The sequence below is a fragment of the Amblyraja radiata genome, chromosome 41 (assembly GCF_010909765.2).
Source record: "Amblyraja radiata isolate CabotCenter1 chromosome 41, sAmbRad1.1.pri, whole genome shotgun sequence".
In the NCBI taxonomy this organism is placed as follows: domain Eukaryota; kingdom Metazoa; phylum Chordata; class Chondrichthyes; order Rajiformes; family Rajidae; genus Amblyraja; species Amblyraja radiata.
In genome coordinates this window covers 15815056-15830051 of record NC_045996.1, presented here as the reverse complement: position 1 = coordinate 15830051, position 14996 = coordinate 15815056, and the positions used below count along the sequence as shown (strand labels likewise).

At 56.6% G+C, this 14996-nt stretch overlaps 1 protein-coding gene across 1 annotated transcript in view; it reads left to right on the top strand.

The window, feature by feature from the left end:
- Nucleotides 1-3158: 3158 nt before the first annotated feature.
- ercc2 (ERCC excision repair 2, TFIIH core complex helicase subunit) overlaps nt 3159-14996 on the top strand; it is a 161278-nt gene continuing 149440 nt past the window's right edge. The window contains exons 1-8 of the mRNA XM_033014365.1: nt 3159-3211; nt 7261-7360; nt 8239-8316; nt 8878-8940; nt 9909-10022; nt 10799-10915; nt 12470-12586; nt 14378-14567. Coding sequence (XP_032870256.1) covers nt 3207-3211; nt 7261-7360; nt 8239-8316; nt 8878-8940; nt 9909-10022; nt 10799-10915; nt 12470-12586; nt 14378-14567 — 784 coding nt within the window. The 5' untranslated portion in view covers nt 3159-3206. The remainder of the gene's footprint in view (nt 3212-7260; nt 7361-8238; nt 8317-8877; nt 8941-9908; nt 10023-10798; nt 10916-12469; nt 12587-14377; nt 14568-14996) is intronic.

Below are 14996 nucleotides of genomic sequence, written 5' to 3'. Positions count from 1 at the left end.
CCCGGAGTCGGGCGGCGGCAGCAGCGTCAGTAGCGGCGGCGGCAGCAGCGTCAGTAGCAGCGGCGGTGCCTGTGGTCGGCCACCCGGCCCGGAGTCTGGGTTCAACGTTAGGATTTGGGTTCAGGGTCAACACCAGGGCCTGGACTGGGGGTCAGGGTTCATTGTCAGGGTCTAGGCTGGGGGTCAGGGTTTATTGTCAGGGTCTAAGCTGCAGGTGTCAGGGTTCATTGCCAGGGTCTAGGCTGGGGTCAGGGTTCAATATCAGGGTCTAACCTGGGGGTCAGGGTTCATTGTCAGGGTCTAACCTGGTGGTCAGGGTTCATTGTCTGGGTCTAGGGTGGGAGTTAGGGTTCATTGCCAGGGTCTGGGCTGGGGGTCAGGGTTCATTGCCAGGGTCTGGGCTGGGGTCAGGGTTCATTGCCAGGGTCTGGGCTGGGGTTCAGGGTTCATTGTCAGGGTCTGGGCTGGGGGTCAGGGTTCATTGTCAGGGTCTAACCTGGTGGTCAGGGTTCATTGTCAGGGTCTGGGCTGGGGGTCAGGGTTCATTGTCAGGGTCTGGGCTGGGGCTCAGGGTTCATTGTCAGGGTCTGGGCTGGGGGTTAGGGTTCATTGTCAGGGTCAGAAACAGTGACAACACAGAAACTTGTCAGAAGTGGAGTTCCAACACGAAACATCACCCATTCCTTCTCTCCAGAGATGCTGCCTGTCCCGCTGAGTTACTCCAGCATTTTGTAAATCTCTTCGGTGTAAACCAGCATCTGCAGTTCCTTCCTACACAGAAACTGGCCCCTTCAGCCCATCTCCTCCACTGTCTGCCCATAACCCTCTAAGCCTGTCCTATCCATGTCCCTGTAGAACAAATGGGATAGTCCCAGCGTCAACTACCTCCTCTGGCAGCTGGTTCCGTAAACCCACCGCCCTGTGTGTGAGAGACCTGCCTCCTGGAGCAACTGTAGGGTGAGGGTCTAGCGTCTGTTGTCTGGTGTCTTGGGTCTGTGTATTAGTCTGGGTCTAGTATCTGGGGTCTAGTGTCTGGGATCTAGTGTCTGGGATCTAGTGTCTGGGATCTAGTGTCTGGGGTCTGGAATCTAGTGTCTGGGATCTAGTGTCTGGGGTCTGGGATCTAGTGTCTGGGATCTAGTGTCTGTGGTCTAGTGTCTGGGGTCCAGTGTCTGGGGTCTAGTGTCTGGGGTCTGGGATCTAGTGTCTGGGATCTAGTGTCTGTGGTCTAGTGTCTGGGGTCCAGTGTCTGGGGTCTAGTGTCTGGGGTCTAGTGTCTGGGGTCCAGTGTCTGGGGTCTAGTGTCTGGGGTCTGGGATCTAGTGTCTGGGATCTAGTGTCTGGGGTCTAGTGTCTGGGGTCTAGTGTCTGGGGTCTGGGATCTAGTGTCTGGGATCTAGTGTCTGGGATCTAGTGTCTGGGGTCTAGTGTCTGGGGTCTAGTGTCTGGGGTCTAGTGTCTGGGGTCTGGGATCTAGTGTCTGGGATCTAGTGTCTGGGATCTAGTGTCTGGGATCTAGTGTCTGGGGTCTAGTGTCTGGGGTCTAGTGTCTGGGGTCTAGTGTCTGGGGTCTAGTGTCTGGGGTCTGGGATCTAGTGTCTGGGATCTAGTGTCTGTGGTCTAGTGTCTGGGATCTAGTGTCTGGGATCTAGTGTCTGGGATCTAGTGTCTGGGGTCTAGTGTCTGGGGTCTAGTGTCTGGGGTCTAGTGTCTGGGGTCTGGGATCTAGTGTCTGGGATCTAGTGTCTGGGATCTAGTGTCTGGGATCTAGTGTCTGGGGTCTAGTGTCTGGGGTCTAGTGTCTGGGGTCTAGTGTCTGGGGTCTAGTGTCTGGGGTCTAGTGTCTGGGGTCTGGGATCTAGTGTCTGTGGTCTAGTGTCTGGGATCTAGTGTCTGGGATCTAGTGTCTGGGATCTAGTGTCTGGGGTCTAGTGTCTGGGATCTAGTGTCTGGGGTCTGGGATCTAGTGTCTGGGATCTAGTGTCTGGGATCTAGTGTCTGGGATCTAGTGTCTGGGGTCTAGTGTCTGGGGTCTAGTGTCTGGGGTCTAGTGTCTGGGTGTCCTGGGATCTAGTGTCTGTGGTCTAGTGTCTGGGATCTAGTGTCTGGGATCTAGTGTCTGGGATCTAGTGTCTGGGATCTAGTGTCTGGGGTCTAGTGTCTGGGGTCTAGTGTCTGGGGTCTGGGGTCTAGTGTCTGGGATCTAGTGTCTGGGATCTAGTGTCTGGGATCTAGTGTCTGGGGTCTAGTGTCTGGGGTCTAGTGTCTGGGGTCTAGTGTCTGGGGTCTAGTGTCTGGGATCTAGTGTCTGGGATCTAGTGTCTGGGATCTAGTGTCTGGGATCTAGTGTCTGGGATCTAGTGTCTGGGGTCTAGTGTCTGGGGTCTAGTGTCTGGGGTCTGGGATCTAGTGTCTGGGATCTAGTGTCTGGGATCTAGTGTCTGGGATCTAGTGTCTGGGGTCTAGTGTCTGGGGTCTAGTGTCTGGGGTCTAGTGTCTGGGGTCTGGGATCTAGTGTCTGTGGTCTAGTGTCTGGGATCTAGTGTCTGGGATCTAGTGTCTGGGATCTAGTGTCTGGGGTCTAGTGTCTGGGATCTAGTGTCTGGGGTCTGGGATCTAGTGTCTGGGGTCTGGGATCTAGTGTCTGGGATCTAGTGTCTGGGATCTAGTGTCTGGGATCTAGTGTCTGTGGTCTAGTGTCTGGGATCTAGTGTCTGGGATCTAGTGTCTGGGATCTAGTGTCTGGGATCTAGTGTCTGGGGTCTAGTGTCTGTGGTCTAGTGTCTGGGGTCTAGTGTCTGGGATCTAGTGTCTGGGGTCTAGTGTCTGGGATCTAGTGTCTGGGGTCTAGTGTCTAGGATCTAGTGTCTAGGATCTAGTGTCTGGGGTCTAGTGTCTGGGGTCTGGGATCTAGTGTCTGGGATCTAGTGTCTGGGATCTAGTGTCTGGGATCTAGTGTCTGGGGTCTAGTGTCTGGGGTCTAGTGTCTGGGGTCTAGTGTCTAGGATCTAGTGTCTAGGATCTAGTGTCTGGGGTCTAGTGTCTGGGGTCTAGTGTCTGGGCCACCCCAAGTGCACAGCCCAGCACCCATCGATGTCCCGCCCGCTCGGCGCTCGGCTGCGCTCCCTGGCGCCGCCCATCGACGCTCCACTGCTGCTCCTGGAGGACTGGGGGAGGGGGCGGGGCCAGCGGCGGCGGCGGCAGCGATGAGGTGCGGATCCGGATAATGTTCCCCCCCTATTGTCCCCCCTCCCCCCCTAGTGTCCCCCCTCCCCCCTATGCCCCCCCTCCCCCCTAGTGTCCCCCCTCCCCCCTAGTGCCCCCCCCTAGTCCCCTAGTGCCCCCCCTCCCCCCCTAGTTGCCCCCCCTCCCCCCCTATTGCCCCCCCTCCCCCCCTAGTGCCCCCCCTCCCCCCCTAGTGCCCCCCCCTCCCCCCCTAGTTGTCCCCCCCCCTCCCCCCTAGTGCCCCCCCTCCCCCCTAGTGCCCCCCCTCCCCCCTAGTGCCCCCCCCTCCCCCCCTAGTGTCCCCCCCCTCCCCCCTAGTTGCCCCCCCTCCCCCCTAGTGTCCCCCCCCTCCCCCCTAGTGCCCCCCCTCCCCCCTAGTGCCCCCCCTCCCCCCTAGTGCCCCCCCTCCCCCCTAGTGTCCCCCCTAGTCCCCCCCCCCCTAGTGTCCCCCCTCCCCCCCTAGTGTCCCCCCTAGTCCCCCCCCCCCTAGTGTCCCCCCCCTCCCCCCTAGTGCCCCCCCTCCCCCTAGTGTCCCCCCCCTCCCCCCTATGCCCCCCCTCCCCCCTAGTGCCCCCCCCTCCCCCCCCCTAGTGTCCCCCCTCCCCCCTAGTGCCCCCCCTCCCCCTAGTGTCCCCCCCTCCCCCCTAGTGCCCCCCCTCCCCCCTAGTGCCCCCCCTCCCCCCTAGTGTCCCCCCTCCCCCTAGTGCCCCCCTCCCCCCTAGTGTCCCCCCTCCCCCTAGTGCCCCCCCCTCCCCCCTAGTGTCCCCCCTCCCCCCTAGTGCCCCCCCTCCCCCTAGTGCCCCCCCTCCCCCCCCCCTAGTGTCCCCCCTCCCCCCTAGTGTCCCCCCTCCCCCTAGTGTCCCCCCTCCCCCCTAGTGCCCCCCTCCCCCCCCCCTAGTGTCCCCCCTCCCCCCTAGTGCCCCCCCTCCCCCCTAGTGCCCCCCTCCCCCCTAGTGTCCCCCCTCCCCCTAGTGCCCCCCTCCCCCCCCCCTAGTGTCCCCCCTCCCCCCTAGTGCCGCCCCTCCCCCCTAGTTGCCCCCCTCCCCTCCCCCCTAGTGGGCCCCCCTCCCCCCTAGTGCCCCCCCTCCCCCCTAGTGCCCCCCTCCCCCCCCCCCTAGTGTCCCCCCCTCCCCCCTAGTGTCCCCCCCTCCCCCTAGTGTCCCCCCTCCCCCCTAGTGTCCCCCCTCCCCCCTAGTGTCCCCCTCCCCCCCTAGTGTCCCCCCTAGTGTCCCCCTCCCCCCTAGTGTCCCCCCTCCCCCCCTAGTGGTCCCCCCTCCCCCCTAGTGTCCCCCCTCCCCCCCTAGTGTCCCCCCTCCCCCCTAGTGTCCCCCCCTCCCCCCTAGTGCCCCCCCTCCCCCCTAGTGCCCCCCCTCCCCCTAGTGCCCCCCCTCCCCCTCACCGCCCCCCCTCCCCCCTAGTGTCCCCCCTCCCCCCTAGTGTCCCCCCTCCCCCCCTAGTGTCCCCCCTCCCCCCTAGTGTCCCCCTCCCCCCCTAGTGTCCCCCCTCCCCCCTAGTGTCCCCCCTCCCCCCTAGTGTCCCCCCTCCCCCCCTAGTGTCCCCCCTAGTGTCCCCCCTCCCCCCTAGTGTCCCCCCCTCCCCCCCTAGTGTCCCCCCTCCCCCCTAGTGTCCCCCCTCCCCCCCTAGTGTCCCCCCTCCCCCCTATGCCCCCCCTCCCCCCTAGTGTCCCCCCTCCCCCCCTAGTGTCCCCCCTAGTGTCCCCCCTCCCCCCCTAGTGTCCCCCCTCCCCCCTTAGTGCCCCCCCTCCCCCCTAGTGTCCCCCCTCCCCCCTAGTGTCCCCCCTCCCCCCTAGTGCCCCCCCCTCCCCCCTAGTGCCCCCCTCCCCCTCACCGCCCCCCCTCCCCCTATTGTCCCCCCCTCCCCCTAGTGCCCCCCCCTCCCCCCTAGTGCCCCCCTCCCCCTCACCGCCCCCCCTCCCCCCCACCGCCCCCCCTCCCCCCTAGTGCCCCCCCTCCCCCCTAGTGCCCCCCTCCCCTCACCCGCCCCCCCTCCCCCCTAGTGCCCCCACCGCCCCCCCTAGTGCCCCCACCGCCCCCCCCTAGTGCCCCCCCTCCCCCCTCCCCCCTAGTGCCCCCCCCTCCCCCCTAGGCCCCCCCTCCCCCTAGTGCCCCCCCTCCCCCCCACCGCCCCCCCTCCCCCTAGTGCCCCCCCTCCCCCCACCACCGCCCCCCCCTCCCCCCTAGTGCCCCCCTCCCCTAGTGCCCCCCCTCCCCCTCACCGCCCCCCTCCCCCTAGTGCCCCCGCCTCCCCCCCTAGTGCCCCCCCTCCCCCCCTAGTGCCCCCCCTCCCCCCTAGTGCCCCCCCCCCCCCCTAGTGCCTCCCCCTCCCCCCTAGTGCCCCCCTCCCCCCTAGTTTCCCCCCTCCCCCCCTAGTGCCCCCCCCCACGCCCCCCTCCCCCCTAGTGCCCCCACCGCCCCCCCTAGTGCCCCCCCTCCCCCCACCGCCCCCTCCTCCCCACCGCCCCCCCTCCCCCCCACCGCCCCCCCTCCCTCCCCCCTAGTGCCCCCCCCTCCCCCCTAGTGCCCCCCCTCCCCCCAAGTGCCCCCCCTCCCCCCCAGTGCCCCCCCTCCCCCACTAGTGCCCCCCCTCCCCCTCACCGCCCCCCCACTAACCTCTCCCCAACACACTCCCGCTCTGTCACACTCTCCTCTACCCTCCCTCCCTCCTCCTCTCCCCCAAGACACCCCCCTCTATCCTCTCCCCTCACTCTCGCCCTAATCTCCCCCCCACCCCCTCACTCACTCCCTCCCTCCCTCCCTGCTCTCACCCCCTACCTCCCCTTCACCCCCCCCCCCACCTCCTCTACCCTCCCTTCCTTCCCTCCCTCCTCACTCCTCTCCCCTTCCACCGCCCCCCTCCATCCCACCCCACCTCCCCTCCACCGTCCCCACTTTACTTCCCACCATCTCTCAACCACCTCCCCTCTCCCCCCCCCCTCCCCCTCTCCCCCCCCCCCCCCCCCTCCCTCTTTCTCCCCCCCACCAGTACACCTCCCCTCTACCTCCCTGCCCTACCTCATCTCCCATGTTTCCTCCCCTCTCCCGACTCTCCCTCCCCCCCACCCCCCTGCAGATAATTCCCGGGATTATCTTTCCACCATCAGTTCCCACCTCCTGCAGGGATCACGATCTCCGTATAATGTGTAGCATCTGCTAAAGAATTACAGCTTCAGTCGCAATAAAAAAGCTGCAGTTTCCAAATTGATCCATCTAAAAATCTATTGTTATTAACTAAACCCCATCACCCAGTGGAAGCTCCAAAAATGTCAACGCTATTTAACTGGAAACTTAGTTCAGTGATGGACACACAAAGCTGGAGTAACTCAGCGGGACCGGGACCCTTCTTCAGTCTGATTTGGTGACAATCATCCACTGAACTAAATTTCCAATTAATATCTCAGGAACACCTGAGTGTTCCAGTCTGTGTTTAAACCCTAGACTGAGATGAAGCAATAAAAGCATTTCTCTGTTTATAATCCAAGTTATAGGAGTAGAATTAGGCCATTCGGCCCATCATGGCTGGTCGCTGCCACTTACCCCAATTTCCTGCCTTCTCCCCATAACCCTTGACACCCGTTCTAATCAAGAATTTGTCGATCTCTGCCTTATAAATATCCACTGACTTGGCAACATGATGTTTTTGCAACGGTGTTTAACAATGCATCATTCAGCAGCTTTAGTTTAGTTTAGAGATACAGTGCTGAAACAGGCCCTTCGGCCCACCGAGTCCGTGACGACCAGCCATCACCCCGTACACTGACACTATCCTACACACAAGGGACAATTTACAATTTTTACCGAACCAATTAACTTACAAGCCTACAAGCCTTTGGAGTGTGCGAGAAAACCGGAACACCTGGAGAAAACCCACGCAGGTCACAGGGAGAACATGCAAACTCCGTACAGACAGCACCAGAAGCCGGGATCAAACCCTGGTCTCTGGCGCTGTGAGGCAGCAACTCTACCGCTGCACCACTGTTTGACAATATTGTTTTTTATCTCTGTTCCACTTGTGCAGGGTAAATATCGATGGGTTGTTGGTGTACTTCCCCTATGATTACATCTACCCCGAGCAGTATTCATACATGCTGGAGCTGAAGAGAATCCTTGATGCCAAGGTGAGGGAGGGGGGGAGGGGAAGGGGGGGGGGGAGGGGTGGAGGGTCGGCTAGTAAAGGGGGAGTTAGGCAAGGAGAGAGTTGAGGAGAAACTTTAACAATCTCTTCCAACTACACAGACGGTGATGAAGGCTGTCAAAGTTTACAGTGGATAGACACAGAATGCTGGAGTAACTCAGCGGGCCAGGCAGCATCTCTGGAGAGAAGGAATGGGTGACGTTTCAGTCTTCAGTGAGCCTGAAAAAAGGGTCTCGACCCGAAACGTCACCCATTCCTTCTCCCCAGAGATGCTGCCTGTCCCGCTGAGTTACTCCAGCATTTTGTGTCTACCTTTGATGTAAACCAGCATCTATAGAGTCTAAACACCATTGATGTGCAGAGGGATTTTGGGGTCCAAGCCCATGAGCCCCTGAAAGTGGCAACACAAGCAGGTGGAGTTAAAGGAGATGGGTGAGGCACGTTCTTACACAGTGGGTGCCTGGAGCTCACTGCCACAGGTAATGCTGGAGGCAGATACAATGAGGAAAAACGTTTTCACCCAGTGGAATTCTCTGCCACAGAGGCAGTGGAGGCCAATTCACGGGATGTTTTCAAGAGAGAGTTAGATTTAGCTCTTGGGGCTGAAGGAATCAAGGGATATGGGGAGAAGGCAGGAACGTGGTACTAATTCTAGATGATCAGCCATGATCATGTTGAATGGCGGTGCCGGCTCAAAGGGCTGAATGGCCTACTCCTGCAGTATTTTCTATGTTTCCAATAGTGGCATTTAAGAGGACAGGTATGTGAATATGGGGGGATAAGAGTTGGTCTTGACATCCGTCACGTGTGTTGTGAGTGTCCACGTGCTTTATGCGGCTCGCTGTTCTTCCCTGTGTTTAGGGGCATGGAGTTCTGGAAATGCCGTCGGGAACGGGGAAGACCATCTCTCTGCTGTCACTGATTGTGGCTTATCAAACGGTGAGGCACGGCCATCAGTTCACAGGAGTTGGAGAGGTGGGAGGGAGAGTGAGGAGGGAGAGGTGGGAGGGACCCGGGTTCCATCCCGACTACGGGTGCTGTCTGTATGGAGTTTGTACGTTCTCCCCGTGACCTGCGTGGGTTTTTTCCGAGATCTTCAGTTTCCTCCCACACTCAAAAGATGTGCAAGTTTGTAGGTGTAAATGTCAAATTGTCCCTAGTGCATGTAGGATAGTGTTAACGTGTGGGGATCGCTGGTCGGTGTGGACTCGAAGGGCCAAAGGGACACTAACCCTGCTCCCTGACCCTAACCTTGCCCCCACCCAAACCCTCCCTGTGACCTGCATGGGTTTTGTCTGAGATCTTCGGTTTCCTCCCACACTCCAAAGACGTGCGGGTTTGTAGGTTAATTGGCTTAGTGTCAGTGTAAATTGTCCCTAGTGTGTGTAGGGTGGTGTTAGTGTGCGGGGATCGCTGGTTGGCGCAGACTCAGTGGGCCGAAGGGCCTGTTTCCGCGCTGTATCTCTAAACTAAAGTGGCTTCCTCTGTTTGTCGCTCCAGACCTATCCTGCAGAAGTGACCAAGCTGATCTATTGTTCACGAACAGTTCCTGAGATAGAAAAGGTAAGAAAGTTGTAAAATCCTTGGGAGTTTAAAAAGTGCATCGTTGAATAATAATTGCAGGAAACATGCCATCCGCTCCCTGAGGCAATTGCAGCTTTTTACAAGTGATGCAGATTTAAAGATCAGTACCTTTTTGTTATTATTCCAGTGATATTTATAGATTTGATCCAGTTTGCAAGGAATGAGTCCCTAGTGATCGACGTACAGAGTTGACGATGTGACACACATATTCCACAGAAGTTTCTGCGTGATTAGTTTGTGGAAAAGGAGGCTGTGTGTCTTGCTGGCTCCCGCCTTTCCACTCCCATTTCCCATCGGTTTGGGTAGCAGCTTCTCACCAAATGCTGGAGTAACTCAGCGGGTCAGGCAGCATCTCTAGAGAGAAGGAATGGGTGACGTTTCGGGTCGGCATCCTTCTTCAGACCTCCAGGTCTTCTTCAGTCTGAAGAAGGGTCTCGGCCCGAAACGTCACCATCTCTCCTCTCCAGAGACGTCGCCTGTTACTGAGTTACTCCAGCATTTTGTGTCTATCGTCGATTTTAAACCAGTTCCTTCCTACACAAAGCTTGTCACTATACCTCGGTACATGGGACATTAATAACCCCAAGCCTAATTGAGTGTAGAAAGTAACTGCAGATGCTGATTTACACCGAAGATAGACTCAAAGGGTCAGCTTTACCTAGCACTAAACGTTATTCCCTTATCCTGAAGATAGACACACAATTCTGGAGTAATTCAGCGGGTCAGGCAGCATCTCTGGAGGGAATGGATGGGTGACGTTTCGGGTCGAGACCCTTCTTATGCTAACCCCAGTTCTCTGCCCTCTAACCTATATCACCAACTATTTTGCCTCCTGTTCCTCCCTCCCCCTCTCTTCCACCCCTCCCTCTGCGTCCGTCCCCCCCCTCTGCCCTCTCTCTCCCACCCCTCCCCCCCCCCCCCCCCTGCCCTCTCTCTCCCACCCCCAGGTTGTGGAGGAACTCCGCAAGTTGCTGGAGTACAACGAGAAACAGACTGGACAGAAGGAGCAGTTCCTGGCGCTGGCTCTCAGCTCCAGGAAGAACCTGTGCATCCACCCGGAGGTGAATCCCCCTCAGCATCGCCCAGCCTGCACTGGGACGGGGTGGGGGTGGGGGGAGGGGGGGAGGGGAGCATGTGAGACGACGGAGGAGGTGAGTGGTGGGGTGGGAGACGAGTGATACACAGTGGAGCTCATCAGAGGTCAGTTGTAGGTTGGGGGGGGGCGGGGGAAGGGTGTTGTGGGCTGTTGGAGCAGGTGGGGGGTCTGGGACAGTCAGTGATGGTGGTGTGGTCAGCGAGGGGTCAGCAGTGGGTGTGGGGTCAGCATTGGGTGAGAGGTCAGCGTTGGGTGAGGGGTCAGTGTTGGGTCTGGGGTCAGTGTTGGGTGAGGGGTCAGCAGTGGGTGAGGGGTCAGCGGTGGGTCTGGGGTCAGCGGTGGGTCTGGGGTCAGCGGTGTGTGAGGGGTCAGCGGTGGGTGTTGGGTCAGCGGTGTGTGAGGGGTCAGCGGTGGGTCTGGGGTCAGCGGTGTGTGAGGGGTCAGTGTTGGGTCTGGGGTCAGCGGTGGGTGTTGGGTCAGCGGTGGGTGTTGGGTCAGCGGTGGGTGAGGGGTCAGCGGTGGGTGATGGGTCAGCGGTGGGTGTTGGGTCAGCGGTGGGTGTTGGGTCAGCGGTGGGTGAGGGGTCAGCGGTGGGTGAGGGGTCAGCGTTGGGTCTGGGGTCAGCGGTGGGTGTTGGGTCAGCGGTGGGTGTGGTATCAGCGGTCACTTTGCATGGGTTTGGTGACGCTGCGGGTAACGGCTGCTTGCCGCGTGGCTCACACCCGCCGTGTTTTGCCACAGGTGAGTGCCCAGCGGTTTGGGAAGGAGGTTGACGGGAAGTGCCACAGTCTGACCGCCTCACACGTCCGCATGCAGCACTCCAGCAACCCCAGCGTGCCCGTCTGCAACTTCTACGAGGTCAGTCACCCCCCCTCTACGAACCCTGGGCACAAATCGTGCGAGAGTCTAGGACTAGAGGGCACAGCCTCAGAATTAAAGGATGTTCATTTAGGAAGGAGATGAGGAGGGTGGTGAATCTGTGGAATTCTTTCCCACAGGAGGCTGTAGAGGCCAAGTCAATGGATATTTTTAAGGCAGAGATAGATAGATTTCTATTTAGTATGGGTGTCAGGGGTTATGGGGAGAAGGCAGGAGAATGGGGTTAGGAGGGAGAGATAGATCAGCCATGATTGAATGGCAGAGAAGGCTTGATAGGCCGAATGGCTTAATTCTACACCTATCACTTATGATCCTGTGATCTTATGACACTTCTGCCCAGGCACTGAGTTCCTCAAGGCCTGTGACATTGCGCTGGTGAAGTTTTGCTCGGTTCAGAGGGAGGTTCACGATGAGGACAGATTCACAACGAGGGTCAAACCTGAGGAGTGGAGTTACTGCCCCTCCTGACCATGGCTTTTCACAGAGGATTCCATGGACATAGAACACGGAACAGTACAGAAGATAGACACAAAACGCTGGAGTAACTCAACGGGACAGGCAGCTTCTCTGGAGAGAATGAATGGGTGACGTTTTGGTTTGGATCTGCAGAAGGGTCTCGACCCCAAAACGTCACCCATTCCTTCTCTCTTCTGCCCCGCTGAGTTACTCCAGCTTTTTGTGTCATATCTTAGGTTTAAACCGGCATCTGCAGTTCCTTCCTACATAGAACAGCACCGCCCAGGTTCAGTCGTGACCTGGGCCGCTGTCTGTCTGTCTGTCTGTGCAACTTGTCTGTCCTCCCCATGGGCAGGAGAATGGGGTTAGGAGGGAGCGATAAATCAGCCATGATTGAATGGCATAGTAGTAGACTTGATGGGCCGAATGGCCTAATTCTACTCCGACCGCATGTCTCTATGAATGGATTCCTCTACAGGAGCTGGCAGGGGTTTTTGTATGCTCAAGTTGGATGGTTTGCCCTGTCCACCCGCAGACTCCATCATTGGCATATCCTTATTTATAAGACTATCCTCGGTGTTCTTCCTTCATACCTGCAGAAGTATGTAATTCGAAAAAGCACAGGAACTTATCAGCTCCGCTCTGAGTACTTGTTCTTACTAACTGTACCTAAAGTCCGTACTGAACTGGGGAAAAGGGCATTTAGTTATGCTGCTCACTTCGCATAGAACCAGCTGCAGAATGAACTGAAACTTAAGGAGCTGGTTTCTATAAACAGATTTAAATCCCTTCTTAATGATGTTGAAGCGGGCTCTTCTGTCTGTACATGCTTTGTTTGATGATGTTCTGACTGTGACTCTATTTATATGTTCTCTTGTTTTTTTTAAATTATTGTCTGTAACTGTGGAACTGCTGCTGCCTGTCTTGGCCAGGACTCTCTTGTAAAAGAGATTTTTAATCTCAATGAGACTTCTCCTGGTTAAATAAAGGTTAAATAAATAAATAAAATAAAAAAGGGGATCAATGGAACGAATGGCCTCCTGTGCCTGTGGATGTCTAATGGTTTATTTCCGATAGGAGTTTGACGTTCACGGGAGAGTGGAGCCCCTCTCCTCCGGCGTCTATAACCTGGACGACCTGAAGGTTTACGGGAGACAGAAGGGATGGTGCCCCTATTTCTTGGCTCGATATTCTGTAAGTGACTTCCAGTTTTCCCATCTCTTCCCCTGTGTCTGCTTGGACTGAAAGTGTGAGTGTGAGTGTAAGAATCCTACAGCGAACCGCTCAGCACGTACGAGACGGGCCGAAGGGCCTGTTTGTGTGACTCTGTGACTCTCAAAGACAGACACCAAAAGCTCAAGTACCACTGACTCATCAACAGGCACATCAACCCATTAAGTTTTTAGCCAAAGACAGATACAAAATGCTGGAAGGTAGACAAAAGTGCTGGAGAAACTCAACGGGTGCAGCAGCATCTATGGAGCGAAGGAAATAGGCAACGTTTCGGGCCGAAACCCGGAAGGAAATAGGCAACGTTTCGGGCCGAAACCCGGAAGGAAATAGGCAACGTTTCGGGCCGAAACCCGGAAGGGTTTCGTCCCGAAACGTTGCCTATTTCCTTCGCTCCATAGATGCTGCTGCACCCGCTGAGTTTCTCCAGCACTTCTTGTCTACCTTCGATTTTCCAGCATCTGCAGTTCCTTCTTGAACAGAGAAGATGGTGTCCAGTTGGAAGTGGTACTGAGAAGATAGAAACATAGAAAATTCAGGCTGAAGATTTGCAGTTCCTTCTTAAATACAAAATGCTGGAGTAACTCAGCGGGTCAGGCAGCATCTCTGGAGAGAAAGAATAGGTAATGTTTCGGGTCGAGAGCCTTCGTCAGACTCCCAGACACTTCTTCAGGGTCTGAAGATGGGTTCAGACTGAGCTCCCCTGATACTGACAGCTCCCCTGGCTCTCAGTCGAAGAAGGGTCTCGCCCCGAAACGTCACCCTATTCTTCCCTCCAGAGATGCTGCCTGTCCCGCTGAGTTACTCCAGCATTTTGTGTCTCTCTTCAGTTTAAAACTAAGTTTGATGGGCTGATGTGCCTGTGCGTCTATTCTGCCTGTCGACACACTATATGGACACACTGATAGAAACATAGAAACATAGAAATTAGGTGCAGGAGTAGGCCATTCGGCCCTTCGAGCCTGCACCGCCATTCAATATGATTATGGCTGATCATCCAATTCAGTATCCCGTACCTGCCTTCTCTCCATACCCCCTGATCCCCTTAGCCACAAGGGCCACATCTAACTCCCTCTTAAATATAGCCAATGAACTGGCCTCGACTACCCTCTGTGGCAGGGAGTTCCAGAGATTCACCACTCTCTGTGTGAAAAAAGTTCTTCTCATCTCGGTTTTAAAGGATTTCCCCCTTATCCTTAAGCTGTGACCCCTTGTCCTGGACTTCCCCAACATCGGGAACAATCTTCCTGCATCTAGCCTGTCCAACCCCTTAAGAATTTTGTAAGTTTATATAAGATCCCCTCTCAATCTCCTAAATTCTAGAGAGTATAAACCAAGTCTATCCAGTCTTTCTTCATAAGACAGTCCTGACATCCCAGGAATCAGTCTGGTGAACCTTCTCTGCACTCCCTCTATGGCAATAATGTCCTTCCTCAGATTTGGAGACCAAAACTGTACGCAATATTCCAGGTGTGGTCTAACCAAGACCCTGTACAACTGCAGTAGAACGTCCCTGCTCCTATACTCAAATCCTTTTGCTATGAAAGCTAACATACCATTCGCTTTCTTCACTGCCTGCTGCACCTGATCTGTTCTGTATTCATGCCTACTATGTTCTGTTGTGCTGAAGCAAAGCAAGAATTTCATTGTCCTATCAGGGACACATGACAATAAACTCACTTGAACTTGAACTTGGCTCTCTCTCTCTCTTTCACCACTAATACTAATACATCTGTTTTGTGGCCCTCACGTTAGATCCTGCATGCAAACATCATTGTCTACAGCTACCACTACCTGCTGGATCCCAAGATTGCAGACATGGTGTCCAAGGAGCTGTCTCGGAGATCGGTGGTGGTGTTTGATGAAGCCCACAACATCGGTATGTGGCCATTGCAGCGACCTCTGCCACTGGGGAAGTCCAGGACACGGGGTCACAGTTTAAGGATAAGGGGGAAATCTTTTAGGACCGAGATGAGAAAAACATTTTCCACACAGAGAGTGGTGAATCTGTGGAATTCTCTGCCACGGAAGGTAGTTGAGGCCACAGTTCATTGGCTATATTTAAGAGGGAGTTAGATGTGGCCCTTGTGGCTAAAGGGATCAGGGGGTATGGAGAGAAGGCAGGTACAGGATACTGAGTTGGATGATCAGCCATGATCATATTGAATGGCGGTGCAGGCTCGAAGGGCCGAATGGCCTCTACTCCTGCACCTATTTTCTATGTTTCGATGTTTCTACATATAATACCAGATCAAAGTTGCAACCTGTACCACGGTGGTTTATGTTTTTCTGAACGCTGCCTTCTGGAGCAGCACGGTGGTGCAGCGGGTAGAGCTGCTGCCTCACAGCGCCAAAGACCCGTGGTTCAATCCTG